The 20,810-nt window shown below is 37.0% G+C and overlaps 1 protein-coding gene across 2 annotated transcripts in view; it reads right to left on the reverse strand.

Annotated features, from left to right (window-relative positions):
- Positions 1-20,810, reverse strand: part of LMBR1 (limb development membrane protein 1) — a 68,104-nt gene that overhangs the window by 34,884 nt on the left and 12,410 nt on the right. Inside the window, exons 2-5 of one of the 2 annotated variants that reach the window (XM_009085806.4) lie at positions 17,870-17,942; positions 15,619-15,658; positions 13,626-13,765; positions 8,550-8,653 (exon numbers count right to left, since the gene is read on the reverse strand). In XM_009085806.4, coding sequence (XP_009084054.2) covers positions 8,550-8,653; positions 13,626-13,765; positions 15,619-15,658; positions 17,870-17,942 — 357 coding nt within the window. Of the gene's footprint in view, positions 1-8,549; positions 8,654-13,625; positions 13,766-15,618; positions 15,659-17,869; positions 17,943-20,810 lie in introns of those variants that run through there. The other variant, XM_050970526.1, reaches the window with a different exon arrangement.

Genomic DNA, 20,810 nt, shown 5'->3' on the forward strand with positions numbered 1-20,810 from the left:
CTGACAAGTAAAACAAAAAAAAAATTAAATACATCTCTGGAATACAGCTATCAACTACGACAAACAGAAGGGTCTATAGAGGGTATTAAGAATGCTCCTTCCAAACAAAATTTAAAAGGTACTTATTTCTGCCTAAAAATAAATGTCTTAGGAAGAAAAAATATTTTAGAAGCCAGTGCTTCAGTTTACATCAGTGATAAAATAAGAGATTCAAGCTTAGCATTGGTAGCTGTACCACTTTACATGTAGTAGAAGTATTTAACATTTTTAAACATGTTTTAACATTTATGCTCGTGCAGAACTCTGTAAACTATCCTAAAACTAAATAAAAACTGAAAAAAAACCCTCAATTTATCCACTAAGAGAGCAGCAAAGGAAAATAGTCTCCTCTTATTCCATTTGCAGGCTTCCAGCTACATGTTAAGGCTGTTAGCAGAAACTGTGGAAATTCTACAAAGCATAACCTTGCTACATACAGCACAAATGTGCAAGTTCAGGGCAACGTAGGCGTGGGGAAAGCACAAAAGTTCAGCAAAGCAGCCCATTCCTGCCTGGGGTGAGGTGGAACAACTAATGCTCCAGTGCTAGCTTCCAAATCTGAGTAGTCTTACAGATGCCTGTACTTACTCACAATGTGTCACCTAATGCAGTTTCTCACAGCATGCTAGAGAAGTCAGTCAGAAAAACACATTTCAAAATAACACCATTTTCTTTGTGCAGCATTTTTACCCCAGTATTACTAGCAACACTCAGTTCATCTTGTTGTTAGTAATACTGGGGTAAAAATACATCATCACTTCAACTATGAATTTCCATAGCTCAAATACATTAAAACACTGCCAGAACACAAACTAACATGACACATTTTGATTTTATATCGACATTACAGAATTGGTCACAAAAAGTAATTATAATCTCCATTGACAGCTGCAGAAAGGCTGAACCCCTGCCCAGATAACAAAGTGGCAGTAAGGCAGCCAGTGCAGAAAAGCTGTACCAAATAAACTTTACCATCAGCTTATCTCCTGGTAGCCTACTTTGTGTACCTTCCACTGAGGCCTCTTTAAACGAAGTACCATCTAATTTATGGAAGCAACCAACTGACATTTAACTACTTCAATGAAACGGAGCACAGATCACATCTCATCACATCTTGATCCAATGTGTGCAACAACCAACATTCCCTTATTTCCCCCTCAGCTGTCCCCAGATACAGAACTGTTACTTATATTCAACAAACCACCAATCTCCTATGCTAATATAAAAAAAGGCAGATTTTTGTATATAATGTCCCCAACTGATTTAAGCAAGAAGTCTTATAAAAACCTGATAAAATATTTTATATATCTACAAAACCAAATTGACATTAAGCCATTATTCCTCACCTAGCAAGTTTCTCTCTCCTAGCCACTGATTCTTGAATTTCTTTTTATCTCACTCTCAGTGAAACATGGTATGACCTTAAGCTGACAAATACATGGATGTTACTTACCTGTCCTGCACAGCCTTTGATACTAAATGTTTAAATACAGACATTTAGGCAAAAAAAAAAAAAGATTGTGTTTTGAAGTCAAGATTTTGAAATACAAAAAAAAATAACACAACCAGGATTCCCAACCTCTTCTGACTTACCTGTAGTAATTTTCATGCTCTTACAGCCATAGTGAAAGGACAGCAGACATCATTGCAGACATTATTACTTTTACAAAGGTATTTTCATTTTCACACTAATCTACAGTAGAGTTACAGATTCCAGTCACAGATTCAAAAAAGCAGGCACACTCTAATTTGCTAATATATACACCTGTAAGGTAAGAATTTTTTTTTCTCTGCAGAAGTGTAAGTGAAGGACTCGGTAGTGTAAAGCTGTAATTTTAACATGTTCTCAGAGTTTAGTTAACACTTGTCAATGCTACATGCTAACAAGTTATAATAAACCTTCTCATCTTCCCTTCCTAGCTGTTCTACAAGCTCTTCTCATTGTCAGTATTAGATGGGGCTATCCTCTGCATTACAAATTACAAACACATTCTACATGTAGCCATGCACAAGCTGCTTCTGAGACTTTGGTGGAAGAGCAGGCACACAAAGGTTCATCCTTAATACAAGATCTACAGTTAAATACAGTCTTTAACTCTGCACCTTATATCCTACAGATTATGTTATGGGTTTATACAACTGTCAGCTAAGTATACTTTTAATTAGAAGAAGTAAAAACTATGATCATGCTACTTTCCAAATCAAAATTCCAGAATCATCAGGATCTGTTTCTATATAGCAACAAACTCTAATAAAATTTAGGTGGTGTCATTTTAAAGGACTCCAGTTTAAAAACTGGACTTCATATCTGAACTTAACATGTTAACTTTTGTCAAAAATACACACCCAAACAGCTGCCTTTGATGTGACTGATTAAACAACTTTTGTCCCTGGTATTACTAATGGAATGAGTAAATGGGTTGTAATATAATGTACAATAATTCAGTTGCATACCAGTAAACATTTCATAGAGATCAGAGCACTGAAGTCTCAGTTCATGCTAAATGATTTTATAGACAAATAAATATGAGCTTAAATGCCAAATAAACATCCACTGTCATCAGGGCACCTCAAGAGTATTTTGTGAGCCATACACACAGGGGCTTGTGGGTATTGCAACCAGTGGTAGAAGTAACCATAAAGCACAATCAAATACTGTTTGCAAACAATGTTCAAGATTCTTGAACTCTCCAAATCCATTTTACAGAAAAACCAAGGCAAATTTTAAAAACTAATCTTCATTAGAGATAATTTCTTATTGGAAAAGATTTCCAAGCCATTTATTTTCCAGTGTTTTGCAACACAGGAACAATTTCTTTCCATGGAAATCTGCTTGAGGTAAGTGAAAAAGTTTCTAAATTTAAATACTTCAAAGGTAACTTTGAACATACTTCCTACATTGTCCACACACTGTAAAATGTCTTTTACAGTAGTCTACACCTATAGATGTACCAGAGTTCTACTGGTACAAACATCAAAGCTGGGAGTACAGATTTTCTATAAGGAAAAATACAGAAATTCAAATTTCCATACTCATAAAGAAACAAAAAAGCAGCATGTTCACTTTTCACTGTATTTATTACTGTGTTTAGTTACTTCAAATTTTGCATATACAATGCACTGCAACACAATACATCAGAAACTTGAGCTTAGTTCAGCCCTATTTAATAGTGCAATGACTAGGAAAAGCCATCACTATTAATAAAGTGGATCAAATAAAATAATGAGGAGATGGAAGACATACACACTATGGTTGTTCAGCAAGCTAACAACAAAGTGCAGTGAAAAAAGCAGTTTGAAAATTGTTAATAATATTTTTGCAAAGCTTCAACTTTCACCCTCTCCCCAAATAAGTAATTTTACTTACAAAACATATTTTTAAAAGAGATGAAGGGAAGAAATCTATTTTAAAAGCAGAAACCTCTGCATTTCACTATTTTGTGAGGAACCTGAACCCCCATGTTTTACTTGCACAGGTTAAGCTGCAGCTGCTGACACAGGCAGGGCTTTGCAGCCACAACAGCCAAATCTTTATACAGTAGCAAGCACAACACAATAAATGTTCTGACCACTGGTCCAGCTCACCTGCCTTCAGCATATGAACAAACTGCTACATTTTAAAGTGGTGTTTTTATTAAAATAAACTGAGAATTTGGGAAGAGCACTCAAGGAAAGGCAAGGAGATGGAGAGGCTAGCTGACACATAACAATAGCTGGTGAAATATTACTCTTATTTTCTGTAATAAACACCAAGATCAAAACATTACGCAAGTTAAATTTCCTTGAAAGGTTCCCAGCAGGAGTTTTCCTTTTTGTTTGTGCAGTACACGATTTCCTCTCACCCACAAAAAACATACCAAGAATGTGCATGTGCCACTAACACTAAGCAGCACTTCCTTAATCACTCATTTCCAACAATTTATGGATGATCAGTGGCAAAAACGAGCAAAAATAATGAAAGCATGCAATGAAAGCTCATTGAGACAAACCGGCTTGGACTTCCTACTCATTTCTGTGTCTCTTAAGATGGGGGTCTGATACAAATTAGCCACTGGGAAAAAAGTCATCTGGTCATAAAATACAGTACAGGGTCACTTTTATGTAAGTTTGCCAAAAGGGACATAAACCAGGACAATTTCAAACTGTGACACAGGATAGAAGTATATTAAAAAAATCTTTGTTCCTCCTCCATTGTGCTGTCATGTTGCTCAGCTTTATAGACATTCTGAGCACCAGCTCTGGCCTCTTCGCTTCCACCTGGTCTACCTAATTAATTAAGCAAGGAAGTTACCTCAAATTTTTCTACTATTTGTTTTTATTATCATGCACTTCTTTTGATGTTCCAGGAGTTAACCTCTTAATCCACAGACTCTGTGTGTTGTGTTCTGAACATTTTGGGATGTCTGGATAATTTGGATAATTGGTCAGGATGTTGCTGTCGCTCATGTTAAACTTTATGCTATGACTACAAGTTCAAAGATCAGTATTAAGGTAATATACTTCATAAAGCCTTTTTAAAACTCTACACTTGTGATTATGCAATACCTAGTTCTTCCAGTTTCTCACAGTAGTAAATTGCACTATTTGTATTTTCTTAAAAGGAAATTACTCCAAAACATCCTTCTCTTTGTCAACTTCAAATAAATACAAATTTCCATTGAAGTTACATCAAGAGAAAGGTCATATTTTAAAGGTCAAGAAAAGGTATGGCAATTATCTCCTCAAAAATGTTTGCCTCCTTCACACAGCAGCACACATGTAATTTTCTGTGCAGTCTGTTACCACACATGGAAACATCAGCACTGTGACCTACTCAACTGCAAATAGCACAAATTTTCTTTTTTGGAGGGAATGAAAAAGAATGAGGTTAATTCTGACATTAAGAAACACTGTTGACAACTTTGTTTCATAACTACAATCTGAGCACATCAGTGACAAATAACTAAAAGATTATCTAAATAAGAAACATAACTCTATGCACAGTCTCTACAAAAGAAGACAAAAAGAACAGAAAAAGATGTAAAAGAGTTTTTAATACTGATGCAAGAGATTAAGTGATATCAGGTACACCAACAGCTCAGTTAACAGCACTGGCTAAGCTGCAATGTATAATGATTCAAAGTCTTGAAAAATCCAATCCACATGTGCACCCAAAAACGTGTGTGTGCATACATACACACATGGCAGATACACACAGACATACAGAACTATACATATGTATATTATACAGCCCCAGTATTGGCTGGATTATTATTATTATTGTCCTGACATCAGAATTGTTCAAGTGCCATTCAATGGAAATGAACAAGAGCAAAGAGCAGCATTTAAACTCTTTAGAAGGGCATGGTCAGCCCTCTCAGGCCCAAAATGCCCTTTCTGAATTCACACAGTGGATTTCATGAACAACTAGCAGAGAATCAGTCTGAACTCCAGTGCAGCACTGCATCCATCCATGGCCATTGACTCATTTCCCTATTTCTCTCTTCTGCACAATATGCAAGCCCTTGGTTTTTTTAAACTGCTGCCCTGGGGAAGCCAAGTGAGCCTCTAAAAGGGGCCATGTGCCATTTAGCAGGTATGCCAGCAGGCAGGGAAAATGGCATGGGAAATTGGAAGATGGTTAATCAAGCCCATCCTGATTCAAAACAGTTAAGGGACCAATGCTACCACTTAGGAACATGGGATGAAAAGTTATACAAAGCTCACAATAGTAATTTGTGAGCTATCTGAAACATCAGAGCTTGCAAAAAAAAAAAAAATCACATAACAGTCAATACATAAAATCAACTTTCATAGCACAGTCTGTGATAAACAGATGGCTAAAACCTTCAGGAGTCAGACCCACATGTGATAATGACTAAAATTACTGTTGCCATTTAATCTGAACAAAGACATCCATTAAAAATGAAAAAATCATTTCAATTTCAGGAATGAACTTTAATTATGCACTTTCAAAACTCTTATGGAAGTCCAACAAGTAATTGACACATTAAGATCTTCAAATAGACATCTTCAGTGCACACACCTATATCCCAAGTGACCTATTTAATCATTATGATGAAGGCAATTCAATGACAAAATGACCTGCATAAAAGCTTCCACTGGAAGAGTCTCTTTATCCAAACTTTTATCTGAGCTGGGTATCTAGAACCAACTGCTTTCCCAACTCCCAACTGAAAGATTAAAGATCCATGCCAAATCTCTTTACTGAATGTCTTCACATTTACAGTAGATCATTCTTCTCTTAAATGTTATAAGTTTTGCCAAATCTCTGAAATATTCTTTTAAATTGAGATCAATAAAATCTGATTTTTCCAGTGAACAGTAATAGCATTTGAACATTTTATCTCTCTGGTCCATTACTTTGATGCGATGAATGACAAAATTAGACTTTTTCTAAAAATGTACACAAAATAATTTGTTCAAATACCAAAATTCTATTAAGTAATCATGGTCCCAAAATCTTCTTGGAAAAAAGTAACAAACATGACAAACTACTGAAAGTAAAACTTGATGGGAAATACCCTTCCTTTGCAGATGCTAGAACTGAAAACTTTACATGTAATCATGAATTTGAATTTTCCCAGATTCTAATCACCCAATTATGTGATGTAATTCTTTAAAACATATCTAGAAATTATTACAAGTAGAATCCTTTATCTACATCAGCATCTGAAAGTAACAGCACATTTAATTTTAACTATCACCTTAGTCCAGAAGTGCCATCTGCCACTTACTTTTACAAGAAAAGAAATCAAAGACAAGGGATGTTCATATTACAGCATCCAACAATGCCTGAATCAACCAGCAGCTTCAAGGCTCACTCCAAACTGGCAAAACAATTCCATCCATTTTGGATAATTTTAAACAGAGCAGTGAGATAGAAGAGAAATTACATAAAGGCCTGGAGTATTTGTATCAGGAATCACACTTGGCTTCTGGGATGTTCCAAAAAACATCCCAAACTCAAAGAAAAAAAAAATGCGAAGTGGAATTTCCTCCCCTCCAATAGGTAGGTTTTGACACTAAAATCTGATCTCATCTGCCTCCATGAAGAAGCAAACTTCAAAGCACCAAAAATCATCTCTTCCCTGGCATCTGCAGAAGACTATGGTTCTGTCTTACCCATCTTATCTCACAAATGCTCTCAAGCATAAATGTACAATGGTGGATGATCTGATTGATCTTGAATGGGGTTTATTGTTAGCCACTACCATAAGACAGTAACATATTAACTATTAAAAGTTTGATGTAAAGTGCAAGTTTCATGTAGCTGGGATACACAAAGCATCTGTTGGAGCCAAGAGAACTCTACCAGCAGAAGGACCTTACCCAGTATGCTAATGGAGAGAATCCTTGGTTTTGTTGGATTGCAGGAAACACAAACCCCACTGGAATCAGTTAAACTACTTTTAAGAAGACAAATATTAGAAGTGAGCCCAAAAATCCCAGCTTGAAAGCATCACTTGAGTTGATTTTTTCCTAATCCCACCAAGAACCAAAATGGTAACTTCACTGCCTTCATGCCAGTTCCTGTCAACGCAACCAGGAATGATGTTTTCCTTCCAAACACAATTATTCCTTTGTGACTTTACATTACATGCCATGCTTCAGTGACTCACAGTCTTTTGCATCCATTTTTAATTCACTTTATTCTCCAGATTTCAAGATCACTTTCCAAGACCCTTTGCTTTCTGACAATTGTCATCCAAAGGGAGCAGAATTCCCTCAAGTATAGTATCATTAAAAACAAAAGTGTAATCATGTGGATGATAAAGATTAATGGAAAAGTGCTACAACTGGTCCCCAGACAGTCATTCCAGTTTATTCTATTTGATATTTATGATTTGAAATTAATTTTGATGTGCCTCCCATTATAGTAATTTTTCACTGTATTTCTTTAGTTCACATATTATTACAATCATTATCATTTTATATTGTTCAAAAATTGCTTTACCAAGTTCCTTGCCTCACTGAAATACTCAGCACTCTCAACCTGAATATATTCAACTAAATTGAATATTTTAAGGCATGTTTAACATATTATTGTTAATACTGATCATATTTGAACCTTTTTTGGGATGTCTGTAATCTTTAAAATTCACAAATCAAGCCTGTATTCTCAGGGTCATCTGTTATTAACCACCATTCCCATTAGCAAGAAACATGTCCTCCTTTTCCTTCTTATTTTATTTCTAGTGCATTTCTTGAAACTTCTCTCCTTTTAACATTCCAACAGAATCATCTTCCAAAAAATAAATCTTGATTGAATAATTTCATTTCTTAGAAAAGTATTTTTCTTTATTTCAGTGCACATGGCTTTTAAGGAGTGGGTTTTCCCCCTGTATACCTGCCCTGTGCCAGAATGTGCAGCTGTAAACGACCTTCACATAAGCACACACATGCCAGCACCAATTCCTCCCCAATCTGTAATTTCAGTTTCATCAGAAACAAGGGCTGAAAATTAAGTGTACACTGCAATTACTCTGTATTTAATAGTGTTTTCCTACCTTTTTTAAGCCAGCAAATCCTTCTGATTCCAGGAAGAAAAATGCAAAGGGCATCAACACAAATAAACACAGATTTGAAAAAAGAGAGGCAAGATTCCACAAACCTGCAACAAATAAGAAGTTTATATTATAAAGTTTCACAGTTAAATATATTACAGTTTCCTCCCTCACATATAACAATATAATATATGTACAAGTGCCAGGGGGTTATGGATATAGTTATTTATAGGTCACTGCTGAAAAATATCCTTTTCTCTGCATAATGATCTTCAAACAAAACCTGGATACAACTTACCTTTCAATAGTAAATGTCTGAAACCTTGGGAGACAGACTGCAAGCTCAGCTGTACCACATCCACAATCTCATTGAAAGTTCTTTAGAGAACACTGCAGAAGTTCTCAGGACAGAAGTATTTTACTACTCTCAGTGAATCTCACAAAATCCAGTTCTGTATACTCCCTTTCTCCCTATTTTTCCAAGCAAACCATGGATTTCAGCATGAGCAGTATACAAATGCCATCATCACCTCCAAATCAGAAGACATCATGGTAACAGCATGATGTTACTCAGCCTTCCACAATGGCATGACTGCCTCAGTAGGCAAAAGAAGAGCAGCAGATATTTTTATCTCGATTTTATAAGGCTTTCAACATCATCTCCCATGAACGCCCTCATAGCTTAATTAATGAGGTATGGGCAAGGTCAGTAGACTCTGAGGTGGACTGAACAGTGGCTGAGCTTCTGGGCTCCCAGGGTTGTGTCAGCAGTGGAATGGACACCCTCGGGGGCTAATGGTCGGTGAAACACCTTCATCAGGGACCTGGGTGGTGGCACATCCCCAGCAAGCCTGCTCAAGAGACAAAATGGGGAGCAGCAGTGTCCTGCAACTCTGATGAACCTCAACAAGTGGGACAAATGGACAGGGAGCAGAGAAGAGAGGACTTAGATTTTATCCATGTATATAAATATCTGATGAGGGAGGAAGAAAGGAAAGGAGGGTCAGATCTTCACAGCGGTATCCACTGAACTGAGAAGAGGCAATGAGCATGAAATGAAAAACGGAAAATTTGCTTACTCATAAAAGGAAAGAAAAAAAAAACAAACTAAAAATCCCAGATATTTTCCACTGACACTGTACTCAAGCAGTGCAACAGGTTGCCCACAGGTTTTGTAATCTCCATCATTCAATGTACTCAAATCTAAAAGTGGAGGGCCTTGAGCAGCCTTCTCTGACTGACCCTGCCTGGAGCAGGTTATTTCCAGAGGTCTTTACAACCTCAACCATTCTGCAATCTGTGAGAAAAATCAACAACTGACCACAACAAGGACATCTGTAAGACACATGTGACATCTGCAGGAAGAGAAAGGGTTTAGAAAACAAGCTGAAGTGACAGCCTAACAGAGATTAGTTATCTGCTCTATTAAGATTTTCTAAGTGGAACACTTTCTGAACAGCCAGTTTCTGGTGCTTAAACAGGAATCCATCGTCAATCATCCTATCAGAAGTTGTGCAGGATGCAGTGTTTCTTCTTCATAAAAGCAGAAGCTTATCTGCAATTTAGTGGCTAACAGGTCTAACTACTATTACATGTTCTGCATCTGAAATAAAAAAACGTCTGTAGAGAAAATCAGGTTTCCTTCCCCAAACCACACAGACTTCCATAATTCTGCAGAACTGTATTGTATAACCTAAATATCACTCAAAAATGATAAAAAATTTTGAACTAACAACCCCTGTTTATTTACTTCTTCCCATGTATAGGCAAGTTCCTTTTCCTCTTTGAAACTGGCCATTTTGTAAAGAATAGGGAAGGAAAAAGACATTTACTGGATGTCTGGGGTATTCATTATCAAGAGAAATTTCTTAATTAGATCCAAGTGTAAAAAACTTAGCAAGCAGTGAGTTTTGCCTATACCCTCTGAAAAATGCTTCCACCATACATTTCCTTTTTTCTTAAATGACAGCATTCAAATTTGAAGTAGAAATAAAAGGTGGAGGGGAACAGGGGGCCAAGTGAACTTCAGCAATTGACAGCAGCAGGACACCAGCAAGCAAACTCAGCCAAACAGGCTAGAGACAACAAAACAAGAAAATTCCAAAAGATGCGTGAAATATAACACTCATTTGCTAAAGAAAACAGAGTGCCTAAAGGTGGCTAAACTCCAGTTAACAAAGAGGGGGATTTTTCCTTTTCAATTTGCTTTGCCAGGAAGCTCCTGTTACCATTCGAGAAACATTCAGGCATAGCAACATCAGCAGGAATGTCATTAACAGCCCTTACAAGGGGACATTAACTCCAGCAGTCTGCACTTTTTTTCTTTCCCCCTAAAAAAGACACCAGAGGAAGAGTAGAAATACAACTTGATGGGGGTAGGAGTCTTTATTTCAGCAGTTTTCTCTAACTGAAGACAGAGTGCATTCGGTTACCTAATGCAAAGCTGAATACCTGCTTGTCCTAATTTCAGCAGCTCTTTTACATGAGTATCTTACATCAGAAAACAGTGCTTAGGAGCTGCAGAGAACATTGAGCATTTTAAGGGAGGGGAGACTGGTGCACATCCAGGGTGATTTTTAAAAAGTTAAAATCCAGAATTTTACACATTAGTAGTATATAGGAAACACATTTACAGAATATTAAACTACAGAGTTACAATATGCACATAAAGTTAGGACTAAGACAAGAGCAGTGCGGTTCTGCTGCTGACAGACACATGCACTTTCCTCAAAGTAAGGATCTTCTCTACTTCTTATCCTAAGGTGACAGTTCAGAAATCAAATTAAAATAGACACAGAAAAATAATTATTTTCTACTATACTGACTGCATCATAAAATTGCATAAGACACTTGACATCAACATATAGAAAATCTGTAAGCAATTAGAATTTTTTCATTTGCATTTTTAGTGACCTAAGACTGTCCCCCATAAAACATGTTCATAAAACAAAAATTAAAAATTTCTCAGTCTTTGGCAAACAGATTAGACCCTAAGCAATTTTCCATTTTTCTTATTCGTGGCAGTTTCATTACGTTTTACCCCCACCTGGTGGTTGTACCCAAAAGCAGCACAAGGGAACACCGTTGTCAGAACTAGTCCGGGTTTAGTTCAGCATGTATTAATTAGCTAAGTGTGTTTGTACTGGATCCAGGTTTGGCCTTTCTGCCTAGCTTCAAAAGTCTCAGGCATGTATTTTCCGCTTTTTTATTTGCCAGATGTAATGCAACAACCTACAGAATAAAACCCCTCAGTGTCAGCTTCAATTACATCAAATGATAGCTGTAAACAATAAATTTAGAAAAAATAAAGTGTTTTAAAGCAACGCAAATGCTCCGATTTGACAACATTTTCAATTTGCAGTACACAAACCACAGGTGAAGGCTGTGCAGGCAGAGTATGAGGGGGCTGGGAGCGTTTCTGAGCTCGGCTGCCGCTGCTGGGATCTCTCAGAGCCGCGCAGGTTCCTCCGCCGGGCGGGGCGCGGGATCCCCGAGCGCGGCGATCCCGGCCAGGGCCACGCGGGGGAGCCCGAGCGCAGGGAACGGCCCCGACCCGAACCCGCCCGGGGCTCAGGGACCGCCACCGCACCTCGCCCTCCGCAATGCACACCTGGACACGCCAACATCCTCAACTCCCCTCCTTGTCAGCAACTGCTAACAAGGGGTAGAATTTCTGTTCTACCAAATAGAAACTATAGTGTGTGTCCATAAAGAGGTATTTTCCAACATCATCACACTAAAATATAGTCACTGGCAAATCCAAAGTCTTTCCTATTTAACAGCAACTATTCCAGATTTCTTACTAACCCAAATTTTCTGAAGCAACAAGTGACAGTAAAAATTTTTGAAGTGGTTATTATATAATTTTCAGCCTCTGATGGACTTTATGGCCCTTTCCCAAAGATGATTCAGAAGGAAGGATTGTCTTCCGATAATTTTTTTCTCATGTTTGGGAATAAAGAACATAAATGTCTGAGCAGCTAAATACATGTAAAAACATTTATTTAGCTTGGGGTTTTTTCCTCCCATGTAGGAGACATACCAAATTAGCAATTCTTCATGACATGTCACAAAACACATCACAAAATAACTCAACTAGAAAGAGTTCAGTTGTAAAGTTACCTAGCCTGACCTGCCCTTAAAGAGCCAAACTGCAGGTGCCATCAGGCTGCTCAGGGCTTTGGCCACCTGAGTTTTGGAAAACTCTCAAGATCTCCCAGTGCCTTTTTCACTGTTCAACCATCCCTGCTATGAAGAACTATTCCATTATGTCCTACAAACATCACTTCTCACCTCCTCTCACTTCATAAAAAATACCAAACAAAACAAAAACCCCAAAAAAAAATCCTTGCAAGTCAGGGATCTGGAAATTCCAGGGATATGGAAATTCATGAATTTGCTATGTGTGAATATTATTAGACATTTAGCAAAAAGCAAGCACTTTTCAGAGAAAAAGCCTCCAAAGCCAAATTGCTCTCTTCACAAGACTCAAGAGAACACCAGTTAACCTGTGAATTATTTGTACCAGATTAAAGTTTCATATAGTGAACATACTTTCTGCAGACAAACCTAGAAAAGAATGTCCTGTTTTCACCATTTATTTTATTGCACATCTTTATCACAACACTTATATTCCACAATTTTCATTGTTTGCATATAAATCACCAACAGCTGAATATAACTATCTCATCTGAGCTGCCCACAGCTAGCAAGTTTCTTAAAACATGTTTTTACATGTATAGGTATCACCATAAAGAGAAAGGCATATGAATCTTGCATTAACATAAAGAAGTGTGAACAGCATGTTTCAAGTTAGCTTCTAGTAGCTCTTATTTACATTATTATTCAAAGCAGTGAATTTGGTTTAATTCCATCAAGCCTGCATAATTCTATAGAAAAAGAACAGAACAGTTAAGACAGACTTTTGTGATATATCACACAGCAGTGAAACCAACTAGCCAACAGCACATTAACAATTAGCATATTAAATGAAAATGAGTTATCAGTTTGAAAATAAGGACATATCTGTGCACGTATAATGAAGACATTCATTTTAATTAAATTATGCTGAGTACTAACCATGAATTAGTGAGCCATTTAACCACTGAATATAGTAGTTTTGTGGAAAAGAAAGCAGGATCTCATTGCTGATTATTGAGAAAGGTAGAAGCAGGACTGCACCAGCTGAAACTGCTAGAGTGAAGGTGCTCAAGAACAGCCTGAAATTTAAAGAAATGTACCACTGTTACCACCAACAAGCTCTGAACAGCAGGAAAAAAGTAATTAAACTACCTGGTAATCAGCATCTAAAGGCAATACATTCTTCTGTTGTAAATGGGCAGGAGGAACTGTGGATTTCCAAAACATTTAACTTTCAAAAAGCAAATTTAAAATAGTTTACAGGACCCAATATAAATAATTTGCTTTTACCAACTACCGTGATTAGTCTCTTGGCACATGCATGCATTCAATTCCTTTGTAATACAGAAGTTAAACTACTGGAGTTCATTAAATATCTTTTCACCTCTGTCTTAATTTCCCACACAGACACATACACAATAAAAAAATATTCAGTTTCTACATTCTTAGCACAATTTTTAAAAGCAGAGCAGCATTCTAACAACTAAAGAGTGAGTACAATTATACATAAATATTTGAACACCAAACTGAAAAAAAGAAGTTGGGTTTTCTTCACAAAGGAGTTGTTGGGTTTTCTTCATAAAGGAGTTATTCAGGTTCTCATCTCATAGATGTAAAGTCAAAATACAGAAATTGTCAGAAATGTTGCAAATACTTAAGCTTATTCTTTTCAGATCCCAAATACAACTTACACCAAATGCCATCTTGTGGCATTAATAAGAACTGTGTCCTTAAAAAAAATAAGATCAACAAAACTTTCTTACAGAACTAATCTAATGCTATAATAAAACTAGAAATAATTCTCAATGCAAAACTGCATGACAAAATAAACAGAACATCCCTACAACAGCAGCACCTGTAAGCTCCTTGCAGCAATCTTACTTTTACTTAATAGTCAAAAAATCCATTTTTCACTCATACAATACTTTGAAAAGAAAGCATGAGTAAGTAATTTTAACTTTAAAAATATTCTGTTGTTGTTGGCTTCTGAGATCTTTTTTCTTTTATTTAAGGATGTTTAGGTATTCTAAGCCAGAACTGGGAAACCCAACAAACTGCAGCAGAGTGCTCCAGCCATTTGCCTTTGTTTTCTCATCCCTCCACACCTCAAGTCCTGACAATTACGCCACATGAAGAAAAATCTATTTACATATATTTGAGAGTTATTGCTTTTAGGAAAATAACATGCACATTTAAGGAAGTTCAGGCTGAAAGAAAAAAGAACATTTTCTATTTACAACAATGCTTTTCTCCAAGCTCTTCTTCCAAGGGGATGCCAGCAGCACCAGGGAAGCCAAGAACACTGGGACACAGAAGGAGCCAATTCACACAGTTCAGCCAATTGAGAGGGCAGCAACAGCCACAGCAGCTCTGCACATCCTGAGGCATACTCAAAAGGAGATATTCATATCTAACTTTACACAGCAAGAGGATAAGGAAAGAGCTGCTGGCAGACCTGTAGGTCTGGCAAGTGCTTGTCTTCCACTTGTAACCTTTCTGCAGCTTTTTTACACTGATCAAAGAGACCTTCTTCAGAGAGAGCTAACTTTCTTCACAGGATCCACTGCCTCCCTTCCACTGACTGCTGTGGCCACTTACAACACCTCCTATCCAAACACCCATGTCTGGAGCCCTTAAATGAAGGTCTTGCACTCAATTCCACCTCTTGCATCAGGTCCTCATGAAATGGTCTGGCCAACTTCATACCTACCAGCAGAACTACAGGTGAAAAAAGGCCTAGACCAAACTTTCACAACACTTTTCATAACTCAAGGTGCCACTATACCAAATCTTTTTCCCTGACCCTCTAGCAAGCTATTTAAGAAACATTTAAATATTTCAAATAGATTCATATTTATTTGGAGGCACAGAAGATTCCTATCATAACAATACATTCAGGAGAAGAAGTTCTGCCAAGAAGAGCTATACATACGATATTCTGTTAACAATGGCATCTTCATCCTCTTGCTCATCTGAAAATTAAATGACATCAGGTTATATTCAATACTCACTTGTCTTTCTTCAGGCTAAAATGTATACAGATAGGATTAATTTTAATTTACAATTCAAATTCAGATGTACTGATACAATTCATGAGCATCAATATTCATTTTTGGAAGGAACCTTCTTAAAATATTCTCTCCCTGTTTTTTTCAGTAGTCAGACTCTTTTCAATCAATGTAACAAAGTTATTTCACTTTACTTAAATATGGAGATCAGAACTTCTTTGAGACCTCTTCCAGAGGGCTCAATGGCAAACATGCTTTCAGACTACTACAGCCACAGCTACTGCTAGAAACTGCCCCTTTGGCATCTCTGGAACCACAGAGGGCAGGCAAGCTACAGGACAGGCTGAGTCCACACTAAGCTAGCATACTGCTAGAAATTATTTGCAGTATAAATGTCTTTTAAAAACAAGAAAGCATAGCCAGAACAATAGTGATGACTACTCAGCTGCTTCCATTTGCTTACCCCTCTTTCCAGCTCCTGGGGATTCAGGGGAGGGGAGGAAGGAGAGGTGGATATATTCTTGTTATTTGTTTTGCATATAAGATGCCATGACTTCCTTCCGATACTTCACATTTTTGACCTTTTTTTTTTCACTTACTCCTCACTTAATACTTCACTAAAACAATTTTTTCAAACAACATCAACATTTAATTCAGATGAATCACTAACACATCCTTCATTTATTCTTTACACCCTTCTCTAAGCACATCAGTACACAAATGTAAGCATTTCTAAATTTGAAATAATGTAGGCATTTTGAAATAATTTTACACTCAGCATTCTAAAGGTCTTCCTATTTTCCATAGGAGATAGAACAACTGACTTTACTTATTCTTAAATTTTAAAATAAATTTAAGTTCTTAAGAGTCATGCACACAGTTGAAATAAACACATAGCCAATAACCTCCTGCTATTTTGAAATTCTTCTGTGAAAGAACCTGGAGGTGTTGGTTTTTTGATGGATACCTCATGGTGTTTTGAAAGACTAAGTAAAGGTCTCTTATGAATCATTTTGGCTAAAAAGCTTCTTGGAAAAGCAGTGAACAATTTGTCCTGAAAGAGTTGCAGCTGAGTTAAGTCTTCAAACATTTCTCATGAGGAAGATCATAGCAGGCTACAAAGTGTGCCTAAGTACATGCTCACAAAGCTTTCCTAAAGTCAGGGCAGCTGCAGAGCAGTTCCTCTTCCCAGCTGAGGAGATAACTGCCAACAAAAGGTAATAAAAGTGTCTGTGCATCCCACAGTGTTTGCCAAACCAGTTTCCATTTCCTGTTCTTTCCATCTCCAAATGGTAGCAGCTTTTTAATGTCCAAAATACATATCAGGATCAGAAGATAGTATCTGTCTCACTTCCTTTGTTTACAGAGATGTACCTTTTTTTCCAAGGGATTAAATTCCACAAAAAGTTTACTTTTTCAAACACAAATCCACCCATGACAGCAGCTCTATCATAGCACAGGCCACTCAATAAACACTTTCCAATAAAGTTCAAAGCACCAAAATCACCATACACAAGAATGTTTTTAAAGCCTGACTATTGTCAAGCACCAAGGTTCCGGATAAGCTGTCAAAAGTCAAAGATTCTGTGACTTTATACTCATTTTTATGCTGTCTTTAGAAAAAATACCAAAGAAAATGAGAGAGCTTCCTACAGACTAGTTCTAGAATGGAAACTAGACAGTGCTCCCAAAGGGAAAAAAACAGATTATTATCTCAAGGTATTTTCTTAACTTCAGTGATGAAGTCAGACAGGTTAAGACAACTGAAATAATAACTGTACCTGATCAGAGCAGGACTTTTTGAGAGAAACAATGCTACTTCCCTTCTGTAGCACTGGCAACCTTTCACTTTCCTAGCAAAAGCTCAGAACCTGATTTTGCTGCTAAAACACAGCTGAAGATACTTTTCCTGGAAAAGCTGATGTGAAAGGAGAACAACAGGATCTCAAGGCAAGGGAGGCAGAAGCACCTACATTGACATTAACCCCTTTCTTCCATCTCAAAACAATTAATATGTAGGTTGCCATACACAACCAGGTCAATTCAGGCTGCCATAGACCAGGAGCCTAACAAACAGTTCTGTTTCTCCACTTTCCTTGTGGAGATGGACAAGAAAAGAATCATCTATTTATTTGAAAAACATTTTTTTTTACATATTAAAAATTCTATGCTTACCTGCTTTCCTTTTGTATCTTGTGATTATAAAGTAGGAAACGATGTAGAGAACAGCAAATAGGAGAAAACAGATCTAGAAAAAAAAATTACATTTATTAGGTCATGAAAAAATGCCTGGATTATAATAAGCAGTAAATCTAGTCTAAACAATTTAAAACTGAATTCAGATCAACATCAGCATATTTTATGCAAATTTCAAGACTGTTATATCTTTATTAATAGAAAGTTAAACCCATTTAAACAGCTTGATTAGAGTAACAGGTATTGCATCAATTATATGGCCAGCAAGTTTTACTCTAAAATTAAGAGAAAAGACTTATTCACAGTGTGATTTTTGTTTGAGGGATGGTGAGTGGACTGGGATTGGGCAATTTTTGAAGTTTGAATCCACTTGATTTGTAAAAGTTATCAGGCTTTGTATCCCCTTCAAAAATACCCTAAGGGTAATTGTATTTTATATAATGGGCTCTTGAGGATCTATTTTGGGCTATGCTGTCAGCACATGTGGAAAGAAACAAACATGTTTACTATTTGCATCCTGTCTTGAATCAAACAAATTCCAGGTGACAACACACACAGAAAGACTCGTGCCTACAGTGGATGTGCAAGCATGAGCTCATCAAACACTGTGTTTCCTTCACAGTCAGAAGCCAAGGGCACAACTTCCCCTCTCACAAGGCTGGTGGTTTATTTAGGTCAGATACACCTTCAGCCCACAGTGCCTTGGACCAAGTTGTTTATAAGAGTTAGCACTACAAGAACAATACAATAAGATAAGACCAAAATACCTAAAAAAATGCTGGAAATATTATAGGAAGGGAATTAAACAGCAGGAAAGTTCTAACCCTCCAAGCCCTTGTGTGGTAAAAATAAAAAACAAAACACGAAAACAAACCCCACATATTTTATTTGCTCCTGAATGAAGCATCAGTGGCTCAACATTGCTGCCTTAATCCTGGATGCCTATGCCTATTAAACACATGAGTCAGTCAGAAATGCAACAAGAAGCAAGCATGCCATTCTGTTTTGGAAATTTCCTCCACTGGACAATAGCTCACCCATTTCTTTAAGCTATCATTTGTAGATTTGTTACCTTTAAGACTCACTGTCTTAAAAAAAAAATCAAGAGCAGAAAGGCTACCCTAAGAGAAAGGGAAAAGTGAAAGTGAAGGTAGTGATCGTAGCCCTGACAAATCTGCATCTAAATAACAATACTGCATCCAAAACAGCAAATCACAGTGGAAAATAATGTATTATTCGTGAAAGACAGACTTTGTAAGAAATACTGATAAATATAAACTGAAAGGGTTATTTTTCTGGTATAGTCAGACATTTCAGATTTTAAAAACCCAAGTATAGCCAAGTATCTGAGTATGGCATTTGGGTGACTTCCAGGTCCCTCCCAGAAGTACAACAGTGCTCTAAGTCTGAAAGTGGCAACCCAGCTCATTCTCTGTGCAGGAAACACAGCAGCAACACCCAAAACACAGGCACTGAAAATGAGATTTCATAACTAGATCTCTGAATTCCAATCTTTAATCTGAATAGAGCTTACCACTCCCAACTTTCTTAAGGATGCCTCAAAGAAGAAATGGTTTTGATAAAGAATTCAGCCCTTTAAATAAGTAATTCTAAAGAATGTTATTAAGATTTAATTTTTTAAAAATTGGTACATTTTTGAAACAGGAAGAACAAAACAAACTGAGAACAGCCTTCGTTTTTCAGAGTCTTCTGACACAGCTCATCCTGTCAGTATTGGAAAAAGCACTGCCAGTGCTGAAAGTGAATCCTTCTCTAAGCTTCCAGTTCCTCTGAAAACTAGACCAAGGCTACAGCTAGAGACATCTAATTTTAGGCACCCACTTCTGAAAATCAGGTATCACATATACAGGGTAAGTGAATTCTTTAAAAATCTGTCAGATGCAAATAACACAGTGTGACCTGTGTAAAAGAAATATAGTTGAAAAGTTAAGCTCATTTTTTGTTTAATTTCATTTAAAACAAGAATAAAAATTACTGCAGTCTTGTTTACACCTTCAAATACAACAGCTGACCTTTATTCTATCTGTGATAGCAAGGCTACAGTGAAAATGTGGGTCTGTACTCACAAGGCACCACTGAGATAACAGGTATTTTGAGGGCAGAGCAGATGAAAGCTGTCCACTAACACAAACTGTCAAATGCTGGAGTTCTGGTTTTAGATAACAGCTACTCTGCAACCCAGCAATAAGGGGTAACTCTACAGCCTGGTGTAATTCCCCTTTTACTTCTGTCAGATTTGAGAACAACTTCATAAATGTTTGATAAAACTGTTTATTACTGACAGTTCACAAAACTTTGAAATTGTTGACAAGAAATTAAACAAAATCTATTAAGTGAAAGCTCTATGATCTTAAAAAAGAATTCAGATTAAAAGTCCTTCATTACTGACCAAAACAAGTTAACAGCAAACTCAGAAACATTACTGCAGTCTCAATTTCCACTCTGTGAAACCTCTGATCCTGAACTGTTTCTAACCATGCATTCTGAATAGCTTTCTAAAGGAAACAGCTCAAGTCAGCATCCCAACTATTTTTAGAGTAGAACTCAGTTAAGCTGGGCAAAAGGAATGTGTTGCCTATGATAGCTGAAGAATAGGTTCCACTGTCCTGTCAGCACTGCAACCCTGAGCTCCAATTCCTCATACTGCTGTTTGTTTCAGGATATTTTTATATTAGGAAAAGAAACCATCCAGCCTTGTTTGTATTTGCTGTAGTTTCAAGTTCATGTTTCTCAGTTATGAGTGGCTGGGCTTGTATGCAGCATTCCAGGTAAGATTTTACAGCTGTAGGTAACAGCACTAAGTCCTTCTTGCTGCACTAAAATGCTTCTCCACACTCACACTGATACCTCAGGTTTTAGCTTTTTATCTTTTCTTTTTTTCTGATTTTGTGCTGCTTTG

The sequence above is a fragment of the Serinus canaria genome, chromosome 2 (genome assembly GCF_022539315.1).
Source record: "Serinus canaria isolate serCan28SL12 chromosome 2, serCan2020, whole genome shotgun sequence".
Lineage (NCBI taxonomy): Eukaryota > Metazoa > Chordata > Aves > Passeriformes > Fringillidae > Serinus > Serinus canaria.